The 26,665-nt window shown below is 34.4% G+C and overlaps 1 protein-coding gene across 3 annotated transcripts in view; it reads right to left on the bottom strand.

Annotated features, from left to right (window-relative positions):
• CLVS2 (clavesin 2) overlaps window positions 1-26,665 on the bottom strand; it is a 92,353-nt gene that overhangs the window by 6,410 nt on the left and 59,278 nt on the right. For 2 of the 3 annotated variants that reach the window (XM_019740970.2, XM_019740972.2), the window contains exon 6: window positions 8,935-26,377. In XM_019740970.2, coding sequence (XP_019596529.1) covers window positions 26,290-26,377 — 88 coding nt within the window. In that variant the 3' untranslated portion in view covers window positions 8,935-26,289. Of the gene's footprint in view, window positions 1-8,934; window positions 26,378-26,665 lie in introns of those variants that run through there. The other variant, XM_019740973.2, reaches the window with a different exon arrangement.

The raw sequence follows: 26,665 nt of genomic DNA, 5'->3' as shown, positions 1-26,665 counted from the left end.
TCTGATAAGCAGGACCCACATGATGAGGGGCATTGCATGCAGTGAAAGATTCTAGATATTATCATTAAGGCTAAAATAAGTATCAATTCTGACTCTGTGCCTAGATTTGCAGTTCTAAAAGGTCAGATAGCAGAACAATGACTTTTCAATGTTCATTTTAATTCTTGGTAATATAAATTACTCTCCTGATTTTCCATTCTTCCATATTTATTCTTTTACTTTGAGACTGCTGCTAGATAAATGCTCTTCTGATTGAAAAGAGGAAAGTACAAAATAATTTAATGAAAGGAAGAATAAACCATCTGAACGCAGATCCTATCAGCATCTGGTTTAAAAGTCTGTTTGCTTCCCACCTTCCACACCATGAAAGTCAGCACCATTACTTCCCATCTCCCGACCCCCACCCACTACCTGCCCCACTTAACCCTCACCCCACAACCTGGTCACAGTTTGGTTTCCAGTCTTGCCTCCACACTTTCCCCACCAAACTTCACTCTATACCCATTCCTCGTGGGTCACTATCACTAAAATATATCACACACTGGCCTAACGTCTGTTCATGACGTTACCCATGCTTTTCCCTAGGCCTAGAATATCTTTCTCTACTAGTCTTCCTAGAAAATTGTATTCTCGGCCTTCAAGAACTAGCACCAACATTACTTCGTATATGCAACTGTCTGTTTTTACTCTCAACTTTCTAATCTTATTCAGAAAAAAATTGCTTCCTCATCAGTCTCCCCACTTTACTTTATAACTCTACCACTTTTCATGCTGCATGACACTCAGTTGTATTTTTGCATCGTAATCTCTTACTGGGTTGTAAGGGCCTCAAGGGTAAGACCTGCTTTTTATTCATATTCCTATCCAGGCAACTAGATGGGCCACACCAAATATTGGATGCCCAATACATACTTGCTGAATTGAAATGAAACTTTGTGATAGAGGAAACACAAATTGTGTTCCCATGCCCGCCTATTTTACGTATTTTGATAACCTTCAGGGAAACAATCATGCAACAATTTGTAAGAATCGCAAAGAAGACCAAAGGAATCTATCGCTGCAGTAATCTTGTTATTTTACAGAAGCAGGAGCGACAGTGAAAGTGCAAGTTACCTAGATTGGTTTGGTTTGTTTGTAGTTAGTATTGTAATTTCCCCAAGATTTGTATAAAATAACTTTAAAAAAAACGTTACGCATATTTACAATTAAAGGGAAAAAATAATGATTCAATTATTGCTAAAAAACGATTTTTTCATTTAATAAATGTTTACTGAGTTCAGACCTTTGAATAGCTGAGGCACTGCTTTTGTCTTTTTCATTTCTCATGGACCAAATCATTTAAATTGTGACAAATTATTTTCAGAAATTTGATATGTATCAGCAAGGAATCAATTTTATTATAATGCCATATGCAGTGCGCCATTCTTCCAGTCAATTGCCAAGCACCTCTCCCTATCTCCTGAACCAGTTATTCATATAACTCAGAGATCACCAAGCAGTTAACCCTACTGATACGGGAGAGCCCCTCACTATAGAAATTTTAAGTCTCCTTTTCCCTAGTTTCTTAGCTCCTTAGGCCCTGGTCTTAATCACTCTTCTAATCAGTTTCTTAACCCTAAACTAAAGATTGGTCCTAGCCTAAATCACAGTTTCTCTCTCACCCCTGCTTAATAACTAGCACTTAAAAGCCTGTGAGCTGTAATCATTGTAGCCCAACATTCCCCCAAGCTATTACAGACCTAACTAACTCTTGGATAAATAACCGCTATCCCAGAGACCAAACGGGTTTTAACACTCCTCCAGGCCAGTCCATACCTAACCCCTGGGTGAAATCAAGATAATTGGGCTTCAAGTCCTATTACTGGAGCCAGCACTTTTAACTTATTAACTAACGCCTGTTTCTCCTCATCTGGGGGCCGTCAGGATACGAGTTATATCCCATCGAGGCTCCCAGTGCACCCTGATCAAGGAAGAAGAGACCCCCTTTTTATTTAAGATCAGACAGGGTGAGAGGTTGGTGAATCCTCAGGAGCTAAGGAAAGCTCTACCTCCCTTCTCAGCTTGAAGCAGATACAGAAGAGACTACCTGTCCCTCAACTCCCCACAGAGATTTATGGGGACCATGTCTCTCAGGGAAAACAAGGCAGGTAGTTAGAAATGTCATTGGTTCTCTGCATTCCTGCCTGTCCAACACAATCTATGGGGAGCATCACCTGGAGACCTCTCCAATGCTTCCCTTGTCTGCCCTAACCATTAGCCACTGTGAGGAGATTAAAAGACAACAAATTGGACCAGTCCTGTGCAGTAGAGGGTCACCACGACCTCCATCTCACCCTAGCCTCCTTATACCATCATTGTAATGTCCTACATATGCCCAGACGTTCATTAATATCATTATAACTGAACTCTGGGAAGGGACGTGCGCAGTCTAAGAGTGTGAAGTAATAGCCCCTTATCAATCACAGGTGTCAATCAAGCGGTCCTGCTCCCAGAGGTTTACAGTCCATCCCAGAGAAAAAAAGATAAAACCTCCAGGCTCCTGTGAGCGGTATCCTCTTGAGCATCGAGCTTTGAGCCTTGCCTTTTCTCGGGGCTGGCTCCCAACTCTCTGTAGTGCACTTTTTCTCCTAATAATGCCACCCTGAGCCCCTAGACTTGAGCCGCTTTTCTTTGTGCTCCGTCCGCTCCTAATTCTTTGGAGTGTACTATCTCTTCAAATAAACTTTTTTTTACCACTTTACCTCTGTGTCTCATTCAATCTTTGCTCGAGATGCCAAGAAGCTGGACACCGCGCCAAGGAGGGCTGTCATGCAGGGTCTGTGGTCCCGCTCCCCGCACAAGAACGCAGGACATGGTGAGGCCAAAAAGGAACACCCACGGAGCCATAGGTAGGGGAGTCATACCACCATATTCTCGCTGGAGGCTGGGTTGGAGACACAGGAAGCAGGAGCCACAACCTGCCCTCCGCGTCTCTGCCAACAAACCAACCCCTTGCTAACTGCAAGCCACGCTTGCTAGCTTAGCCACGGCAGTTATATTAGTGGCTAATAGCTAACTGGTTACAGCTGATGGCCAACTAGTCACAGCTGATGGTCATCTACTACCTGAGCCAGCACCTTTCCACGTAAGGCTCAGAGCCTGGAAACTGCTCTCTGGGACCCTGTCCCCACAAAGGCCCAACTTCTGGGAACGTAGCAGCTAAGTTTCCCAGTTCTCCTCCCTGAGGACCGGGTTCTACCCCTGATGTGAGAGCCAAGCCCAGACATCTCCCCAAGAAAAGCCCCCCTCTCTGGTAACACTACCATTTATGCTATATCTTGTGTCTTAACATCTTTCCCTACACAGCTTCAGTTCCATATTCCTCTCTGTTAACCTGTTACAGGTGCAATTAATTCCCCAGCCCTTTCCTTTATTATCACACCCAAATGAGAAAAATCACAGCTCTAGATAAAACTAACTATAAGCTGTCTCTTAAAAGAGCTTTCTAGAGTTTTATTTTGTTTTTCTTCTTTAGTTTTGCCCTTTCACCTCACTCTCCAGTTTAATCTGGCTTCCAGCTCTGCCACTCTAACAAAAACCCACTACCACCAAATGGTTAAATCATAGGAAAACTTGTTTGATTTTTCAGCCAAATTCAACAAGCTGACCACCAACTTTCTGTTCTTGAAACATGCCCTTTTTTTTTTCTTTAAAAACATTATTCCCCTAGTTTTCCCCTTCTCAGGCAATCCCTTATAGTGACATTTGCCAACTACTTCTCTATTTCCAGACCTTTAAATATTGGAATTTTGTAGGGCTCAGATCCAAGTCATCTATATATTTTAATTTTCCTTTATTCTTTAAGTGTTGTTTAAAAAATTCAACCAAGTGCTCCCACATGACACAAGTACATTTGAAGATCTAATTGGCTTTATTAAGCGATTCATGAATCAGGCACCATTGCATCTAGCAACTAGAAGGGCACTTGGAGGGGTTGTACAAAATGGAAGGTTTTTATGGGAAGAAGGGTGGAGCAAGGGAGCTATTAACAAAAGAAAAGAAAGGATGTAAAGTACAGCACAGGGAATATCGTCAATGATATTGAAATAACTGCATGTAGTGCCCGGTGGGTACTAGACTGATCAGGGGTATCACTACATAAATTATATAAATGTCTAACCATTGCACTGTACACCTGAAACTAATATAAAATAATATTGAATGCCAACTGTAATTGAAAAATAAAATAAAAATAAACAAACTGCTAGAGTTCCCCCTTGTCTGTGTTTCATCAAAACTAAAAACTATGCCCCCAGCACCAGTTTATTTCCTGCATTGTGGAGGCATGAGCTGAGTGGCTTTTCTTTATAAACCTTTCAGTAACGAAGCCCTTCTAGCTGGAAACTTCATCCTGTCTGTCTGCCTTTCACTTTGAAAAACATGTTTATCAACTCAGAAATGAATCATTGCAGCATTTATGCTAAATCGACAATCCAAGGCTACATAGTTATTTTCCACTGCCACAGCAGACTTTCTTTCTCTGTTATTTACATCTGTATCTCTGCCCACTCCTGTTGAATAAAAAGTCTGGCCTCCTCCCAGACCTCCCAAATCTGATTATGGAGTCCTCTGAGGATAATTTTTCTACATCTGGTCTTTGAGCTACCTCTGGGCTTCCAATCTCATATCTTCCAAGGTTATAACAGCTGTATTAATTTGCTAGGGCTACCATAACAAAATACTACAGGTTGAGTGACTTAAACACCAGACATTTATTTTCTCACAGTTCTGGCGGCTGGAAGTCCAAGTGTTGGTAGGTTTGGCTTCTCATAAGGCCTCTCTCCTTGGCTTGCCAACACCCTCCTTTTCACTGTGTCCTCAATGGCATCCTTTCCTCTTCTTGCAAGGTCAACAGTCCTACTAGGCCAGTGCTGCATGCTTATGCCTTCATTTATTAACCTTAACCACTGCTTTAAACTCCCGATCTCCAAATACAGCTACATTGAAGTTTAGGTCTTCAACATAGGAAATTTGGGGTACACAATTCGGTCCATAACAGCCTTGCAGACTAAACATCCTTGGCCCTGTTTATTGGAACACTGGGATAGCTGAACGTTATTCTACCAGCACTGTCCAAGGCGTATGATGTCCACCCCAAGGACAAGGGTCTGTGCCTAATGTAATCATATTATACCGGGCCTGGAAAACACTGAGACATGTTGGCCCTTTGGGCAGGTTAATAAAATGCCACTTTTCCACCAAAATTATTTAATGATCAGGCCAATACATATTTAGTCAGTGGGATTAAAAACACTTTTTTTGTTGTTTTTCATAGTGAGATATTTCAAACGTACAATTTTAAGAATAATAGAATGAATATTTATATATTTATCCAACTTAAGCTTAAAATTCTTTTCAGAACATCATTTAAAAATATATAGCTTTTTAAAAAGGAGCACATTATGCATATATTTGAAACTTGTGAATTGCTGCTTGATCACATTTCCTTCCTTCCCCGCAGGCAATCATTATTTTGAATTTGGTGTTTTTCACCTCCAGCTATGATGTTTTTATACTTTTATTTACTATGAATAGACTATTTTTTAATTATTAAATTTTATATAAGTGGCATCATAATATAGCTATCAAACCCAAATTTCCTTTGAAACATAATGCTCCAGTTATTTTATTTTAATTGTTGTATAGCATCCCAAGGTAGACATTCATTCTTCTCGTGATGGCCTTTACATTGTTTTCAGTTTGTTGGCTGTTACAAACAACACTGCGGGGAGGATGATTATGTGCATGATCAAAAGTTTCTTTAGAGACTATAGGGGAGGAAAACATTTTTATTTACCCTCTTAGGGTCCCTGGCTGGGTCTGAGAATTAAACTGATGGAGACAGATTAACAAGAGAAAATCACACACATTTGTTTAATATAAATTTTATGTGACACAGGAGCCTTCATAAGGAAGTGAAGACCTGAAGAAATGGTTAAATTTGAGTGTTTTAATACTAGGTTTAATAAAGAGTGGATAGTTGAGGGAAAATATGATACGTCAAGGAATGTGAGGTAATTGCAGTAAACTGGGGAAAACCTAGCAAGGCCTGTTTGTTCTGATTTTTCTCTGCATTTTTTTTTTTTTTTTTGTCTTAGGAGTATAGAAAGAGCACCTCTTGCATGAGGGTTCAGACTGACCTTCCTGCTGCTGCTGTTTTCTCAAACTCCTTCAGTTGAAAACAGTCAAGATACCAAGGTACCATATTTTGGAGTAGTGTGTCCTAACCCCATCAAGAATATGCACCTATGGGCGGCCAGATGGCTCAGTTGGTTAGAGCTCTCAACAACGAGGTTGCCGGTTCAATTCCTGCATGGGATGGTGGGCTGCACCCCCTGCAACTAAAGATTGAAAACGGTGACTGGACTTGGAGCTGAGCTGTACCCTCCAAAACTGGACTGAAGAACAATGACTTGGAGCTGATGGGCCCTGGAGAAACACACTGTTCCCCAATATTCCCCAATAAAATTTTAAAAAGTTAAAAAAAAAAGAATACACACCTAAAAGTGAAGAGATTTCTTATCTCCAACTTAATTGAGATATTGTCAAATTGCCCTCAAACGATGGCACTTAATATATTTCCCCAACAACTTCACCAAAACTTGGTATTGCAAAATATTTTCAGTTTTCTCAATTCATGGGTGTGTGATGTTAGAATCATGTTATTTTAACTCAATTTCCCTCATCTCTGGAGAGCATCTTTTATGTGTTTATTAGCAATTCAGGTTTCTTCTCTTTCAAACCATTTGCTCATTTTTCTATGTCATTATCTACCTTTCCTTATTGATTGTCAGGACTGATTTATATACCCTATATTCAAATTCTTTGATGAATATATTTCTTGCAACTAGGTTTTGCTAGTCTGTAGTTCATCATAAATAAATTGGTTTATGGTTAAATAAGTTTATCTTTTGTTATACAGAGAATTTTACTATAATCAAATGTATCTCTCTTTTCTTTTACAATTTTTGGGGGACGGACTTAAGAAATTCTTCCCTATCCTGGCATCTATATTTTCTTCTGAAATTGTAAAGTTGTATTTTCACATTCAAGTTATTAATTCATTGAATACAAAAAAGGTGAGTAAATTTACTAATTTTTAGACATCTTTTACTTATTTTATAATCTTCATATGATAGTTCTAATATCCAAACTTTTAAGAGGAAAACTACTCTTTCTACTGTTTCTTGTATCTGATGATTCTTCCTCATGGTAAATTTGTTCCTCCTGGATTATACATTTTTATTATCAACTTATATTCAGGATTTATTTGTATGTGGAAGTCCTGGGAAATGCGGGTTTGGCATGTCCTCCAGAAGGGTTGTGCTTCTGGTTCTGTCAGACACTGCAGGGAAACCATTCTCTAAGATTTCTTTTAAAATGTTATTTCTGATGATGGTTTTTTAGATCACTTAACATAGTGTAAAATGGAACCCCAAGTCCACCTGGTTATGAATTGTCAGGGGACAGTTATTGTTTCCCACCAGGATCCAGATTAATACCTATAATATTTCTTATAAGGGTAGGCTTCCCTGATGGAGTAGTTGTTCTACTCTTTTAATAAGAGAATAGCATTTGGCGGAGCCTAGCTTAGTGCAGGATCTTATTTTCAATTTAGATTCCTTTCCTGGATCAAATCTTCATTAAACTTTTAATACCCAAGGAGGGTAGAATAACAACTTCCTCTACCCACTTCCCACCCCTCCATTCCACAAACCCACCATCCAGGATAATGCAAGTACTTTAAAACTTTTACACTCTTATTTTAAATATTTCCCCTTATTTTCTTGCTCACTCAGTTATGCATATAAAATGATTAAAAATAGTGTTATCATTCTATTCATTTTGTTGTTTATAAATATTGCTATAAATGAATGTCTTGATTTTCTGTTTACATTATAAATATTATATATCAAATAGAACCACAATTTACTGATTCACTTTAATTGGGCAAAGCAGGATTTATATTCTAAAATATATTAATAAATAACTTTGTTCCATAGTTTCTATTTTCAGCACTTTTTTTTCTATTCAGAAATCACTTGGGAGGTATAGCAAATGGTTTAAAATTCACATTAATTTCCCATAAACAGCACTGCATCATGAATTATTTATTTTCAGAATTTCAACTGACTGACTGGCTGCCAAATTTCTACTGTATTGTAAATTGCAAAAATAATAATAAAAAAACTGAGATAGTATATTAACTAGAAATGTTTCTGATCTCTACCACGTGGGAGTGTGAGCAGAAACAATTTAAATCTTTCCAAAGTATGTCAATAATGTTTTGGTGTCTCATACAGACCATGTCTGTAGGCAGTTTCCCAGCTCATCTACACCTAATATCACTTGTCTAGCTATAGACAGAATTAAATGATTCAGCCTATGTAATATCTATGTAATTTCATCTCATTCCAGATAGAACATCCAGGAAAAGTTTTATTTCACATATCTCATATCTCTATTTTTGCTTCTTTTTCTTTTTAAAACCCCTGCTTTCATTTGATCTTGAAAAACTGGTAGATGCCATATGGTTAATATAATAAACCAAGGAAAAGTAGGCTTCAGTTGTTAGTGTTCCCAGAAATCTGTTTAACATCTTTTTTTTTTTGCTATGTCATCTCAAAGAATAAGTAATATGGCAGAATCAAATAGAGTCAGTGTAAGAGATTTTCTAAAATAAAAGAAGACAAAGATGAGAGTAAGCATGTAAGTGCTTCTCATGTTATGCCATTCTTTTCACTCAACAAACCTGTCCTGTGAAAGAAAGAGACCCTTCCAGTGTCCCCATTCTCCATTCAATGGAGATAATAGGTATCTTAAACAAACTCATTTCTTTACCAGACACATCAGTCACTATATTGAATTAAAAATATGTAACATATGCAGATAGCATTGTTTTATAAGATGGATCTGTATGTCTTAGATCTTCTTTTTATTGAAACATGTTGCAAATGTGTCAATGGTGAAAATCACATTGCACTAAATAAACATAACAGAGAGGGGTTTTTATTACTATAAAATAACATATCAATTTCAATAGCAGTTAATCAATTAATCTGATTGTTTTGATTGTACAATGTATGTTAGATATGACATGCCTAATTTGCTGCACATTATAACACACATTATGTTACAAAATTTCTACTTATTAGGATTCTTTCAAAAGCAGAATGTCATCATTAAATAATTTCTAGTAATGTCAAGATATCTTTAAAGAGCAGAAAGTTGTAGTAAAAATAACTTTAGTATAAGATAACCATATTTTAAAATCCTGCTTCTTCCACTTATTACTCTGAAATCATCTTCACAAAATCTTTACTTTCATCAAAGTGACATATGAGTTAAAAATACCTTTTGTAAGATAAAAAGTACTTGGCACATAATAGATTCTCTCTTCTTCCATGTTTATTAAGAACATTTAAAAAGTAGGATAAGGTATATATTAAATAAGTAAGGTAAAGTAATATAATTCAGGGTCTTTAGCGACAATATTGATAGTGAACATTTCAACATTCATCAATATTTTGAGACTTTTCTTGGTCATTATTTTCAATCTTGCTTAATAACACTCATCTCAAACTGAAAAGCCTTGGTCTTCTCTGGCTTCTAGTTCAGTTTCATGACACTGCTGCTATTTTCCAGCTCCCCATTTGCCCTTGGTCCGCGGCATCCTCCACTGACGGAGCATGAGTTGCTTAGCGGTAAGAGCATATAGGAATGGATGGTCTATAAGACGTTGGTCAAAAGCATTGTAGTAGTTTTCTCTTTCTTCAAATGGGGTTCCAAAACCTGGGAAGGGGCTACTATCAATATAAAAATAAAAGATGAAGGCATTTGGAACAAAAGTGGCACCAAATTTATGACTTCCTGTTATAGATGTTCTCCTTTACACTAATATAAGTTTATAATGATAAAAATCCATCAATAAGACATACTGACTATAAACCTTTATATATATATAGGTTTATAATCAGTAAATGGATATATATGAGTAGAGTTCCAAAATGCATGAGATAAAAACTGACAATGGAGGAAGAAATAGGTAATTCAACAATAATAGTTGGAGACATCAATCTTCCATTTTCAATAATGAATGGAACAACCAGACAGAAGATCAACAAGAAAAGAGAACACATGAACACTATAAACCACTATGGGAGCACAGAGAAAGGATCCTGTGAAGGCAGAGCAAGAAGGCAGCCATCTGCAAGTCAAGGAGAGAGGCCTCAAGGGAAACCAAACATGCCAACAGTTTAATCTTGGACTTCTAGCTTCCAGAATGGTAAGAATATAAATTTCTGTTCTTTAAGCCACCCAATCTGTGGTATTTTGTTAAGGTAGCATTAGCAAACTAATACAAAGGACTTAAACTCAAGAGTCTGACCTGAGAGGCTATGGTGCTAATCACCAATCTAGAGTATTGTGGTTTACATGGTGATTTCCATTTGTCCCTGATTTTTAAATGCATATGAGATGTTTTAATCTACCTACATTATTACTACTCATTTGGACCTTTGTATCCAGATAATAGTAGAGAGCTATTTAAGAATCTAAAAGTCACCTTAGGGTCTAAGTAACTTGTGATAGGTTTTGTGTTGGTCCACAAATGATAAATCTTGTAAGAGACTGTCCCTGATTCTAGACCACCCATTCTAAAAGGTATAAAATAACTGTGTTAAGAAACTGTTATAGAGACAACCTGGAGGTTCTAAACACACACACACACACACACACACACACACACACACACACGAAAGAATCCCATTTGAGTAATTTGGTTACCATAACATTGCCTCCTTTAATCCTACAAGGATTTCATTTCTGCTACCTGATTATTTAAAGCAAAGGAACCCAGGAAGAAATGACAGCCTCCTTGTTGAACACTCTGTGTATCCATGACCTTAGGAAAATCTGCCTAGTATTATAGAAGAGTATTATAGGCGGCAAGTGAAATCTGAGAGCTTTTTGCTTAGACCAATATATAAATTAACTGCAAGAGAAAAATAAATGACCAAGCAATTGTGATTCCAAGAAAACTCACTGTCTATTTCAACCAATATAAAATCCCTTAATGTGCATCAATTATGTCTAGAACATTTATTCTTAAATCAGTAGGTATTTAGTTTCCTACACCCAAAAGATTTTCTTTTTTTTCTTTTAATTTACTATATTGAAACACATTGCATTGAGGCATATGTCAAAGTGTTGGTGATAAAAAACACATCACAAAGGGAATAGCAAAGTTCCTAAAATATACATTCCCTAAAAACTAAATTAGACTTATGATTCCGATGCTTTTTTCTGTTTGAGTTGAAAGTTCCTATATTGGCAATAAATTTAAAAGACTTCTTGTACTATTGATATATAAAAACTCTGACAATACTTCCCTCTACAAAACATGTAGAAATGCTATATTAACAAAAACAACAACAAAACAAAACTAATGCTAAACTGGCAAGAAAATAAAAGAAATCCTCAGATAATAAACACAAGTGTGAGAATCCAAGGAAGGCTATCAAATATTGATGACAGCCATGGAAGTAGGATTTTTTGCTGATCTTGTTTCACTATGGCAATTCTAATAAAAAGATATATATTAATAATGAGGAGTAGAAAGGGAAGATGAATATAAATGTAGCATACGTATTTTTAAAAGTGGAGATTATAACAAAATGTAGGCAAATAAATTTGAAAACATCATTGAAAATGGTTAAATTCCTAGAAAAAGAAATACAAAACTGATTCAACTAGAAACTGAAAATTGTGATAGTCCTCAGATCATTGAGGTTATGAAGTTAGAGTTTAAATATTTACATAAGGAAAATACCAGTCCAGATAATTTTAACTGAGTTCTACCAAACATTCAAAGAAGAAATGAACAATCTTACGTGAACTCTTTGCAAAGCTGTATTTTTAAGAAATATACACATAAGTGGTAAAGCTATAGAGAAAATAAAATTAATAATCAACATAGTTTTGGATAGTTACCTTTAAGCAGAAATCAGAGGGCATAAGTAGAGACATGAAAGAGGATTTAAAACTACTGGTAATGACTTTAAATCCTTTATGTCTTAGGCTTAGTGGTGGATACATGCGTACTCCTGTTATTCTGTATATATACTACAAACTTTTTCACTATTAGCAATGTCAAAATGGTTTAAGACAATAAAAAGTTTTCAAGATTTTTTATTTGATTTTTCAATAAATAACACATTCACAAAGATCAAAGATTTAAAAAACGTGGAAAGGTGGAAAGTGAAAATTTCCTTCCCACCCTTGTCTCAATCCGCCCAATTTCCAATTCCCCCAATAAACAATCAATGTCATTAATCCCTGTATATTTTTCTGTATTTCCTTAATATACAAGTTCATATGAATATTTTTTATTCCCCTCCTCACTTTTTTACATTAAACATGACATATTCTGTACACTATTTTATAGTTTGCTGTTCTTTCTGAACATGTCTTAGAAATCTTTTTATTTTAATACATAAAGTGTTCTCTTATTTTTTTAGATTTGAATGGTATCATGGTTTATTTTAGCAGATTATGTCAAATCTGTATAGTATCTTTTCCATGAATATGTCATGTTTTTTAACATTTGTTTCCAATTTTTTGTTTTTGCAATTATCCTATGACTATCCTTAGAAATATATTTGAATATATCCTATGAAATATTTCTCATGTGAGAGACTATGTTTGAAGGATAAATTCCCCAAAGTGGAGTGGCTAGGTCAAAGTCCACTTCTTTATTTCAGTTTTGATAGATATTGCCAAATTTTCATATATCCTAAGACCAATATAAAGGAGAGCTTATTTCCCCACAGCCTTGGAGAGAGAGAGTGCATTACCAACACACTCCGCAATTCAAATGAATTTCTACTTCTCTCATTTGGAGTATGGGATAGCATCTTTTCATATTTTTAGAGACACTATATTTTCTTTTGTGAAAACCATCTGTTTATATCATCTGCCATTTTTCTATTGTTTTTTTTCCTTTTCCTGTCACTTCCTAGAAACCTTTTAACATATTAGAGAACTTGGTTCTAAGTCTATGACATGAGTTAAAAATTTTTCCTAGTTTGTCATTTGCTTTTGACTCTGCTTATAATTATTTTCCATGCAGAAGTTCTTTGAATTTTAGTTAGTCAAATGTATCCTTTTTTTTCTTTTTGGAGTTTGAATTATAGGGATAAAAGGCCTCTACTCCAAGATTATCAAGGCATTCTTTCATGCTTTCTACTGACACATCTACGGCTTCCTGATTTTTATTTGACAATTTGTAATGCATTTGAAATTTATCATAGTATAAGGTATGATATATAGAGCTATGCTGTTTTTAATCATAATTTATTTTACCAAAGAGAAATAATATTTAAAATAGATTACTCTCAACTTAGAATACAACAGTGTCATAAATACTATGTTTTTTAATGTGCTATTTTAAGAGAGTATGATTCGCTGTAACATTTATATTCTCAGTATGGTTCTAATGCAGTGTTTTCACACATTAATTTAAAAGTCATGAAAAAGAAGTCATGTATAATGAGAGTAGCCAAATAACTGCAAAGCCACCTTTTCCAAACTCAACAACACAAATGCTGAGATAACCTCAGGTAAAATTTGATGCAGTCTTTTTATTCTCTTCTTATGAACTGAATTAAATACTTTTGTATGCTTAGATTAACCAGTTAAGATCCACACTTCTCTCCAATTTTTTTTAAGATTTGAGAAAATACAGTCTTTTAAAGATTCCAGTCCATTAAATTCCTATAGTATATTCTATGAGAAAAGCACATCATAGATAATATAGCAGGGAAAATGCTGGGAAGCTCTCTCCCAAACGGTACCACAGCCCTCCTATATACCGCATGACTGTTTGGCAGCCACATGATAACAAAAGTCTCCAACATCCTGGCCTTCTACTTGCCTTAAATCGTTGACAAACGTAGAGAAGATAGTCAAGAGCTAAGTTGAGTAGCTGTATTGAGCTGCACCCCATCATATTTTCTTAAAATCAAGGAACACATGTTTCTCAACACAAGCAAGCCAACTTCAATGAGTGACAACCATTTCACTTAGACATAGGCCTGAAAAAGTTTCATCTTTCTCCATGACTGGGCTCACCCACATCTATTGATTGCTAAGATCCTAAAAGGCTGGGAATAGCAGATATGTACAATCTGTTTCTAATTTGAATATCCCTGAGTATTGCCTCTTTGTGTTGGCAGATGTTTACCTAATATGATACTGGTGGAGAATTCCAAACACAGTAAATGGCATGGAGAGAAATGGAGAAAATGAAATGGGATCATAGGCAGGCAGAACAGAGTTTAAAAGGGTTGGAGAGCAAGGGAGAAGTTATTCAAAGCAACAACAATATCTCCAGACTGGTTGAGACTTGGTCCCACTACAAGCATTTTTCTTAATTAGTTGTGTGACTTCTAGCAAGACAAACTTTATAGGTCTCCATTTATACAGTAATAAAATAAGCAATTTAGATTACTTAATCTCTAAACAATTTTCTACAAGTAGCATCTATTATTCTCAAGGAAAGCAAAACGAGAGGTAGTTTTTGGTTACGGTGAGGGGGCCATGCCTGAGGGATAAAAAACTTCTTTAGGTTTTTTTACTTAGGTGTTAATAATTATCTTTTTGTCAATTTCTTTAAACTAATATGTTGAATAATTAACAAATATCCTCATAATTATTCCAAGTTAAAAATACGCTTAGACATTTCTAGTTTTTGAAACTCTTAAATTATATCTATAGTTTGTTTTACTATTCTTGAGTAAATTTTGTTAAGCCATCTTTAAATGACAAAAGAGCAACTGTGGCAAAATAGGGTTGAAAGTCCTTTGCTACTAGAAAAATGCTTTCAAATACCTGTTAGTAAATATATTGTGTAAAAACCACAACTTTTTTCTAGATACTGGCTAAAATTTTCAGTATATAATAAACAAGGAAAATAAATTTATAAAAACTTCACGAACAAATAATTCAAAACTAGGCAATCTGAAGGGTGTCTATATTTTCCTACAACCAGAAACAAGATACTTTATTACGATCATAATAGATTATCTGGTATTGTTCTTCACAAATATAATGAATTGTTGATGATCTGAAATATTCTTTTGTTAAAGTCAGTATGTGAAATTAGACTCGATTTTCTGTTCTTTAATTAGCATGGCATACAGTCTGCCCTAACAGATATTCTCCTTTAGTGATTGTCTGTATGACTAGAAACAAGGAAGCTGGGGCGGCTGGTTGGCTCAGTTGGTTAGAGTGCAGTGTTCATAACACCAAAGTCAGCAGTGCGATTCCAACATGGGCCAGTGAGCTGTGCCCTCCATAACTAGATTGAAATACAAAACAAAAAGCAACTACTTGACTTGGAGCTAATGGTTCCTGGAAAAACACTGTTCCCCAATAAAATAGAAAAAGAAAAAGAAAAAAAAGAACTAAGGAAGCTGCCTGTTTCCTTTAGATGGAGTTGCTTCCTGTTTTTTTCTTTATTTCATAAAAAACAAATATTTATTTACTCATGGCTCCTCCTAGAGGAGTTATAATTAATATTCATGGTGTCCTCTACTCTGCCAATATTTTGAGACTTTCCCAAGATGAGCTTCTCAAGGTTCTTTATAATATGACCACTTTCTAAAAAAACAAAGCTTATTAAATTCACATACTAACAGGAAGTAATCCTTTTAATACTACCTAAATTGGCACCTCTGGAACCACAATGATCAGAACTCCCTTAACTGTGGTACATAAAATATACCCAAACCTATCGAGGAAAACCTGGTTTGTTGTTGTCTCTATGGATAAGCGAAATAACAGATTAAATGACAAGTTTAAATTGTGCACTTTATCAGAATTTGCTTATCTTTGGTCCTTTTTTTGTATTTTCCGATGAAAATCAATGTTTATTTTTCAGTTACAATGAATTAAAGCAGTACAGAATTTACCTTAAAAGGGACAAAATTGGGCAGGAACTGGCACCTCTGGATGACCCTGAAAGGCAGATTATGAGATGCATTTCCCCTGAGCAGTTAAAGCCCTAGTAACCACCTCCAGGGCTGAGCAGAAAGGAAAGGACCAAAGAACCCTAACAGCCATCTCCAAAACAGTATTGTTATGAGATTATATTGCATTTTCCCATGAAAATAAAGGGGTCCGATTATCAATATCTAGCTCATATTATAGATACAATTATTGCTCCATTTCACAGATGAGGAAACAGTACCAGAGGTCACACAAATTAAACTAGTAAAGACTTCATTCTCACTTAAATATATTGTTCTCACTTAAAACAATATATAATTGTTTGCATGCTTTTTGTATGCCTTCTCCTCTAAAATGTGACTTTCAGAAGGGCAGGAGCTTTGTTTTGTTTATTACAATAACCCTGGAACATAGAAAAGTGTGTGGGGCAGAGTAAGTGCTCAATAAATATTTGTCAATGTTAAAAATGAGATAAACTGAAAACATCATCCAAACCACTCCACTACTTCAAGGGAAGACTTTATAACTTCCATCTCCATTCTATCATTCTAGAAGTCAAGAAGCAACTTTCTAATAATTTGGGGCATATACCAATTTTATCAAATACATTTAACTGAATCAACAATAAATTCAAAATAACAGTGCAATATGGCCATACATTTAAAAGCATTTTGTACTTCCAAATACTAACATCAATTTCGTATGTCTCCATATTTTAATGATAAATTTATTAATAGCTCTTTGACATGTTTTCTAAATTTGGCTTATGTTAAAAAATTTAAAGGGCATATGTGCACATTCACATTTCTGAATCTGAAATTTCATTTAGTGCCATTTTATTTAACAGAACTCCATTCATTCTCAGAAATCAAAAAAAGACATGAAATAATCTAGACATTAACTGAAGCATTCATACTATGGTTTTAAGAACATAACAGTGATCTGTAAAATTACTATATCCATTAAAAATGAGGAGATAATTAAGAAAATTTACCAAGAATGGTATTACTAGGAATCAATCATAAAAATAAATTCTGAAAAGAAACAAAACTTAGTAGAAGAGAACATAAACTACAGTATCTTCCTTGTATTGTGTATACTTGAGCTTGAACACTTTATTTTGGAAGGGGTGCTAAACACATGCTTGAAGACTGGCAAAAAAGGATGGCACAGCGGCAAATGGCTTCCACTGTATAGACAGTCAAAGATTAAATGGTAAGAAACATAAGAAAATTCTGACTTTTTTCCTGAGCAAGAGCAATTTAGTTTTTTCTCTATAGATTTTCCAAATTATTCATTAATCCTCATTGCCATATATTGATGTAATTGACAAGAAACATGGTCTATACTGATTACCAATATTTTACATAGTACCTATTTCAAAGCCACTAAAAGACTGGTTGTCTTCTGGAAACATTTTCAAACATCTGTCCTTATTCTTTAAGTTATAGTTCCTTCTACAATACCATCTGCCAATCCTTTCTTTTTAGGGTCTTCATAATAGAAGGCCTGATAGGAGATTATAAAACTGAAGGCTTGAATTATTACAATGTAGAGAAAGGCACCACAGTGTAGTGGATAAAAGGGAATAACATAGGTTTGGTAAAAATTAAAAGATAAACTGCAAAGGATAAAAATCAGAAACGCATCACATCAAGAACCAATATCTAAGATATTCGGTTACTAAAGTAATGGAGAAGTCAGTCCAAATAGTAGGAAATAAAAGCATAAGGATATTTGAGGATAACAAATATGATTATAAGGTTCGGAAAATGGTAGCTGCAATTAAAATATGGAGAAGAATGAGAAAGTTGGAAAGCCAGTTAAGATACATGAGCATGAGCAATGCTGTCATATGGTGATGCAACTATAAATTTTCAAAATAAAAAACAGGTAAAGATATCAAATATAAAACCTAATTGATATAAGACTTCTGTTAAGTGAGTTCATAGACTAAATGGTCATAATGTATAGATTTGTACATCATGGGGAGATCTTAGAAACACCGAAAAACTTCCTTATTTATCTTATAATTGTTTTAGAGGAAGTATGATCATAAATTCTTCCCCTCTTCTTTTCCTTCTCCTTTCTAGTAAAAGTAACCAGATAGGCATTTTCTCTTAATCTGGCTTCCGATGTTGGAGAAATAATGGTCTTTTAACTTCCTTCAATATTTTAAATTGGAATTGACTAGGAATTTTTTTTCATTGAAAAACAATTTATTATAGTTTCAAGCTCAAAATGACTTTTCATCTGAGGTATCTTGCTGTTTCTTCAAGAATAAGTGAAAGTCATTTGTGTGATATAGGGTCCAATGATGTTAGAATAATTCCGAAGATAAAGCTCAAGTACTGACAGAAAACTTCGGAGAGGGGGATATAATTCTTGGTTCATGATTCCATCATCATAAGAGAGAAAAATTCTCCTATTGATGATGAATAACAAAAAGATGTTTCTTATTAAGAAATAAATACTCTCGTTGAAAAATTAAGATCTCTATGCAATCTTTTTGGATTTGCTACTAAATTCCAGGAACTGCCCAGGGCACCAATAACACAGTAGTAACCAAAACAGTCATAATTCCTGCCTGTGCGGAGTTCATATTCTATTAGGGGAAAATTTTAAATAAATAAAATAAATAAGCTATATAGTATATTGGAAGGTGATAAAAGGAAAGCTATGGAGAAGAAATAGAGCAGAAAAGGAAAATATGAAAAAACAGAGACATGAAATTTTAAATTGGGAAACCTCGAGAGTTTTAAGAGGTAACATTTGAGCAAACATCTGAAGGAGATGAAGAAATAAGTCATGTTGATATCTGGGGGAAAGAGGCAGAAAGAACAGAAGAGCAAAAGTTCTGAGGTGAGGAATGCTTGGCAAGTTCTGGGAACAAAGATGACAGTTTGACAAGAAATTAAAGAGTATAGAAAACATTCTTAAGAGATGATCTAAGAAGAATCAAGATCAGGGTGAAAGGGCATAATGTGTAGGACTTGAAATGCATTAAAGTATTGAATAATTACTTTTATAATGTGCAAGCAAAAATGCCAACCTATTCAGAAAATATGTTATTCTGCTGTACTGGTGTTTGCTAACTTCATACCAGCCCTTCTCATACTCTATTAGAAGAACTTTGGTTGGTACTCTTGCAGCAAGTTTTGACAATAAAATGATCTGAAGTCACTCTTGCTAATGTGTTGTAACTTGACTCTAGGGGCCAAGGGCCAGAAGAATGAGAATAGTTTTCAGATTATTATGGTCAGAGTGTGGATATATCTATATAACTATAGATCTATAACTATAGATCTATAACTATAGATAGATAGATAAATAGATAGATAGATAGATAGATAGATAGATAGATAGATAGATAGATAGATAGATAGATAGATAGATACCGGGGTGCCAAAAAAAAGTATACACATTTTAAGAGATGGTCAACGTTGCTCAAGCATAATCAGAAGTGTCTGGACGCTGATGGTAACTACTTTGAGTATCTCTCGTAATTGCAGGAGTCAAATGTGACTTGTATTTACCTTTTGTTATCGGTATATATAGAGTATTACCATTTTAATAGTTTTTTCCTTTCTTAAAATATGTATACTTTTTTGGCACTGTGTGTGTGCGTGAGTGTGTTTGTGTGCCTGCTCGCGTTTGTGGGGAGGGAGGGAGGGGGAGAGAGAGAGAGAGAGAGAGAGAGAGTGGGGGAGGGAACCAACAGTATGAGCTAGTTGATTGGATATGATCTGGAGAGAAAGCTTGGAGAGAAAGAGATGATGCCACAATTTAAGACCTAGACATTGGAAAGTTGGAGCTGACAGTGAGATGGGAAGGCTAAAGGGGAGGCAGGTTCAGGGTGGAGGAAGAGAAGTTTGGTTTTGTAAATGTTAAATGTGAGATGTCCATTAGATATCCAAGTAAAAATGTTTAGATATATGAATTCAAATGAAAGGATATGACCAGTTTTCACCATGAATCCCAGATACAAAGAACATACTTTCTAGCATTAAAATCCTATCACATATTTTTAAATTTTTAGGTAAGAATTTATAAATCAGCATGCAAATATTTCAGTACTATTCAACTGAGTGAAATATAAAGGTATATATATATATATATATATATATATATATATATATATATATATATATATATAAAATCAACGTTTTTTTCTTAAAAGGCAACAAAATGTTTATAGTCTCTGTCTAACTGATACTTTTATGGTTTCAGTTAGGAAAAAAGGGCATATTTATTTTTATTCTTAGAGAGAAGTGATACTCAGAGAGAAAGATTTTTGATGTTGCTTGTGAAAACAGGCTACACATCAGAACCTTGACCATCATGTCCCCACGGCCTCCTGTCATTGGACAAGTATTTAACTTTTGATATCAGAAACCCTTGGCATTTTGAAATAGTTTTCTGTATTTATAATTAATAATATATTTTAACACACTTTGTAGTGAAAGAAGTGGAGACCCTATTTATGGCTTTTCATGCATTCTCTGGTTGCCCTGGGTTTATTCCCACTCAGGATGTGTCTGCAGTCACTGCTAGAAACTTGGGCTAATCCTGACATCGCTTTAGGAAGAGGTGGCAATAATGACTTGATAACCTCAAAAGCTGGGTATAGGAAAATCATCCGTGTTTGAGCCAAAGAAAGTAAAGTCTATCATAGAGAGTTCTAGGTAAATGTCTCTTTTCCCTCATTAGATGATCTTTCATCCACAGGTAACATAAATGGTAGAAACTCGCAGATGACAAAAATTAATATTTATTGAGCAAGCATTATTTTCAAATCAGGCTGAATATTTTTATTTTACTTAATATTTTGGACTGGAATTATTTTTAATAGGATTTATTTAAATCAATGGTTTTTGCAATTCAAATTTCTGAATTTAGTCACTTGTCTAATCCAATGACTTTATAAAAAATGTGAAAATTTTATTGTATTTACTAATTATTTCCATTGCTATATGTAACTTAAAAATTAATTTACTTCTTAATTCAAACTATCTTTGAAAGCTTGTCAAGAAGTTTAGAATACTGAAAATATAATTTTGATGAAATGAATTATGTGCTTTCCCCTTTAAGCCCCAAACACTCAAATATCAGAAAATTTCACGAATCCTCATCTAAATATCTAACTACAATTTCTCTCATAACAAAGCTATTTTGTCCATTTTTAGATGACATTTTGGAAATCTTCATTTCACAGATGCAACATATCTAGTACTCCCAAATTCAGTATTTACCACATGCAAAATTAATGCTTTCTTGTAACAGTAATGAGTATTTATTCAAAAATTATATTATACCATTTATGATATTGTGTTGGAATAAGTATGTTCCTCAAAAAGTCAGAGATATTTGAGCCAAATAGTATGGTTAGTATCCTTATCAAGGACTTGTAGAATTCTTAGACATCTTATTTTTTCTGTAATATTTGAAAACAAAAGCTATTTTTTTGGAGTTTTATTTATCTTTGGAACAAATATCAAAACTGAAAAAGTGGATTGGAAACAGGACAATGCTTTTAATGTCTCTTATTTGCAAACCCATTATATATATATAGGTCATTGCAATTTTTCAAAATAGTTGAGGATTGGTTCAGTCTTAAAAGTTTTATTAAAATGTACTTTGCTATTCATCTAGGTCCCTCTCATTCACTACGAGAAATGATTTTGACAGAATATCTGCATTGTTATCATTAAGGACAAACATATTTGCATTGATACCGACCAAACACCTTCTAAATTGTAACAATGTCCACTATGAACTATAAAAGTGCAATTATTTTATTTAAGTCCTATACTTATTTGGTTTCTATCTTTTTTATTTTATTTCAACAGTATCATTTACACTCTTCCTTCTTTGAAAAATTATCACAGCTTGGGTCTTTCAATCCACAGAATTGCTATTTTATATTTTTTTCCTACTGTTCAGGAGAATAAATTCTTACACTCAGCTCAGAATAACCTTCACAGGATTAACCTATGGATGTCTACAAAATAAAAACTTAAATTAATGAAAAATAATTATATTATCTAAGCCATTAAGATGATGATATAATGTTTCAAGGCTAAGCCTCCTTTTGTATTTTTACCTTTTTTAAAATAGTAAGCCGTGCTAAATAGTTCCAACAGCATACTGCAAAGCAGCAATTAAAACAAAAAACAAGTCCTTTTCACTACTGAAGATAGATACACATTCTGAATATTTAGCCAATAGTCTACTTTTGTCCCAATATATTTTACATTGCCTGTTGATTCTTTTGAGATCTAATGGCCTCATAAGTTTAAAATGCATCACTGTTTTTTAAGCTATATACCTATTTGGCACATATAAAATGGAGTATATGCCTATTAGCTTATTGATGTAAAAAGTCTAAATACCATATCTGAAATTTCAAATACCATGCCAGAGCTCAACTCATTTTATTTTGTGTGTTGAAAATCATTCTGAAATGTCCTCATGGCTGTTGGCAATTTTTGAAGTAGTATTAGTACACACAAAATAAGAAGCAAAAGAGATAAATTATTAACTAACCAGACCCATTAGATATTTAGATAAAACAACAGAGTATAGCCTCTCAGCAGGTTTTTCTTGATATAACAACTTCTCTAAAGGACTATAGACATGTCCATGAACCTTTAGGTTGTTTTTAGGAAAGAAAGTCTGTTCATGATGTCACACTGCCTTGGGTCTAAGGACTTCTTTTTGTGAAGAGTGATAAATATGTTCCCCAATGTCTAAAACAACTTTCCATTTTCTTCATGCATTAGAGGGACCTCTGGTCCCCTCAGGAGTATTACAGGCACTTCAAATGTTTAATTTAACAATGTGACCTAGTTAGCAGTATTAAAAAGAACCTAACTGTTTGGCTTTCCTGCTTCTGAATGTATGAACATTCAGTACTGTAAGCAAGCATTTTATATGAAAAGACTTCAGGAATGTCTCTGCCTACACTTATGCAAACTATTATTGAAATGAAAGAAATCATGCATGCCCACTTCAAAAACTTGCTTGCAAACTCTATTTAATATTTGTATATTATTTGAGCATAGTGCCAAGTTTGTCAATAACGTGTTCGAATTACTCTATTGAATTTACACAACAAAAACTTAAAACTGTATGGGAATGCTCACAGCAAGGTCTCAAATATACTTATTCAAATGATATCTATAGTCCACCCTTAGAGTATAGATGTATGTATTTACTTTTCAGAAGAGAGTACAAATAGAATCCATAATCTAGTACCATTGCTTTATTCCATTTTTAAGAAGGCACTCTTCATAGTTGTTAAAGAATATTTTGTGATAATCTCTTCCTTTTAAAATATCAGTCAAAAATGTGTGCAAATATCACTGACAACATAAGAGAAGTTATTTATTTTTAAAGCAGCTTTGGCAGCAGAATCCCTAAAACAATGGAAAGAAGAAAAGATACAAGGATAGAAGGTAGATCACATGGGGTGAGAGACGTAAATGAACTACTGGACTATTCCAAATCAAATGTGATAATTTTTTGATGTCTACATATTTTCAGTAAGAAGACAACTAAAAAACCAACGTATAGCTCTCAAAATTGAGAAGCAAATTCATTAGGGCAAACAATTTTGTGTTTGTGTGTGTGTGTGTGAGTGGGAGTCTAAATTAAATTAAAATATGCTTATTTGCAAAGTTATGTAACAACAGACAGCTACAAGACACAGAAAATCACATGAGGGTGAAAAAACTCCTAAATAATGCTAGTTAGCTGATTCCAAGTGGAAAATTTATAGTGTTAACCAAATATCCCTTGACTAAGCAGCTTCAAAAACACTCCTGGAAGATGAGTTTACTCAGACTGAACTAGATAGAGCAATTTTAAAAGGCAACGTTGTTGTAATTTGTTCGTTCACTTCAAAATAGTTTACACAATCCAGCCAATTTTCAACTGCTCATTTGAAGAAAAGCAGACGAGCCACCATGCTGACGCAGTTTCCAAATGTGGGGCAGGGAGATAGTGTGAATGATACTTATAATTAGATAGGTATACACATAAAAATATGCCTTCATAGTTATTTTTATACATGACATCAGTCTTATGACAGCAGAAAGAAGCTGGCTATGCTGGTTGACATCTGAAGCTGGTAGAATTCTGAAAACTGGCAATAAATGGTGCATTCCAAGAGAAATTAGTGAGAATGAAAAATTCACTGCCCATCTGTACTTACTTCCTTTGTGTTTTATTCCAATGCATCATATTGCCTAACACTTGCTTATATAATCTATAAAGTCCAAGGCTGTGAAATGTATGTCAGGTAGGCAAAAAGGTAAGAACAAAAATGATCAGGGTTATTACAAAGATAAGAGTTGCTGTGGCTTTTTATCCCCAATTCATTCCCATCTCTACCGTATAATATTTATAGGTAGAACAGAATACCTGACAGTCCTTATTCTTTCTCACTTGACTGGAGGTTGGCATTCTTAAGGTATTTTTTCATTTATATTATTTATGTATTTTTACAAATATTAGACGGTCCATTGGCGATATTGCAAATTGGTGTACTGATCTTGATTTTAAGATTTTTGGCTGTAGAATTATTACTGAAAAAATGTAAGCTTTTAGCCAGAAAGTATGTAAAGGCGGCTATACGCCTTTATTTCTGTTGGTTTCTAAGAATTCCTTGAGATATTTCTCTTTCAAAAGAATATTTGCATGATAAATTCTCAATCTCAAAAATTACCACTCTGAAAAAGGGGTAAAATTTTTGCATTTTCACACTGGAATTTGAAATTTAAAGTAAGATTTTTAAAATGTGCTATAACTGCAGAATTTTTATGAAATAAAAACTTTCAATAACATGAGCATTCTAAATCTGTATTTAAACTATAATATGCTGTCTTAGATGCCCTCAGATGCTTTCATTACATCACCTGGATGCAATATGTTCTTTCAATCTTTTCTGTAAAGAAAATGTAGTTATTGGATCATTAGGATAATTAACTTGAATTTTAGAAAAACTGTATTACGACTCTTGGTGACCTGACTCTGCTTACACTATGTTGAGACCTGTTATTTCTTTGAGGTAAAAATGTATTTCACTAAAATGGTATAGATTCAGATGGCATTACAAATTAAGTTAGAATTATCTTGAATAACTTCACTAAAAGTCTGTTTCACTGTACCTCACTTTCATTAACTTTCGTGTAAGTAGTTTTCCAGAGTTGGCATCTCATGTAATAATCTGTAACATCTCTAAGAGCATTGAATATGTATGATTTATTATATTAGCCTGTCACATCAAAGATTTATTAGTGCTCAGTAAAAATATATATGTGTGTGAATATGTTTCTTCAACCAGTGCACAATAATCAGAAATTAGCCCCTTATCTGAATGCAGCAACTTTTATATTCAAAATTAGCTGTCAGAACGCTATTCAGTCTGAGTTCTCTTTCTCTTGGTCAAAGTTTTGCGAGGGAAATGTTCTTAAATTACATCAGACAGGGATTCAATGGCATCTTGAATAAAAGATACATTGCGAAGACAGCAGTTTTAAAAAAATCTACTCTCTTTCAGAATTCTACACCTTAATTTGGGAAACATCTTTCACAAGTCTCCAGGAATTAAACAACAAAGAAGAGTTCAAGTGTTCAGTTTACCAGATCATTTGTCATTCCTTGTCTCCAAAATGCAAGGCCAGTGATAGTCACTAGAACACATTTTCTGTGAAATGAAAATTACAGGAGACACATTTATCATAATAATTTCCTAGAATTCCCTAGTTCCCTGTGCCCATTAAAAGTATATTTGAATATGACAGAGTTTCAGAGAAAAACAATGAAACAATCACTACGAGAGCTGAAATATGGCTTCATAGGAAACAGGGCGACATTTAATTATCTTTGATTGTTTATGTGTCTTTTCTGGGTTTTGTTATAGTTCATATCACTGGCATGAACTCATGAGCCAAACTTTCCCAATTTTAGTTATTAACAAAATTTACAAACTTGACATAAAGATTACATTGTATTTACAAAGGACTTGGCACTTACAGAATAAATTATTGACTTTTTTTTTTTTTAACTGAACCAGGGAACCCATGGTTCAGGCAAATGGGAAAGCCCGATGCCTTATTATATGTTATGCGACATTAACAAGAATAAATGTTTCCAGCTGGGAATTCTTCCACAGTGCAGTCCCTGTTGCTGAAAACAAGTACCTTCCATTTCTAATCCATGGGGAGTGTAGAGAAGTTATCAGTCCAGAGACAGCAAAGGTTGCATGTTTTCTTCCTCATTTTTATCCATGCGTTTCAGTACTGTAGGATCCACTACTGATTGAGATCTGAAAATGATAAAAGCAATGCCAGTGAGTTATTAACAAATGATCACATTCATTTCTGTCTTTTCTCCATTATTACTTCGTGCATTGAAGTGAATTATCTCCCCCTACATCAAGGAATTTATGAACTGAGAATGCTGCACATTCAGAGAGAGACACACTTACTGTAGGTGTTTTTCATCAGAGGAAACAATCCCCTCTGGCCTCTAAATGGAATAATGAACAGCAAAGGATTCTGCATGCAAAATAGTAGGCTTAAGATCTCCTCTTCCCAATCAAGCAAGAATCTTT

This window comes from Rhinolophus sinicus, linkage group LG05, assembly GCF_036562045.2.
Source record: "Rhinolophus sinicus isolate RSC01 linkage group LG05, ASM3656204v1, whole genome shotgun sequence".
Taxonomy (NCBI): domain Eukaryota; kingdom Metazoa; phylum Chordata; class Mammalia; order Chiroptera; family Rhinolophidae; genus Rhinolophus; species Rhinolophus sinicus.
The sequence above is the reverse complement of the archived record's forward strand: the minus strand, read 5'-3'. Positions and strand labels throughout refer to the sequence as shown.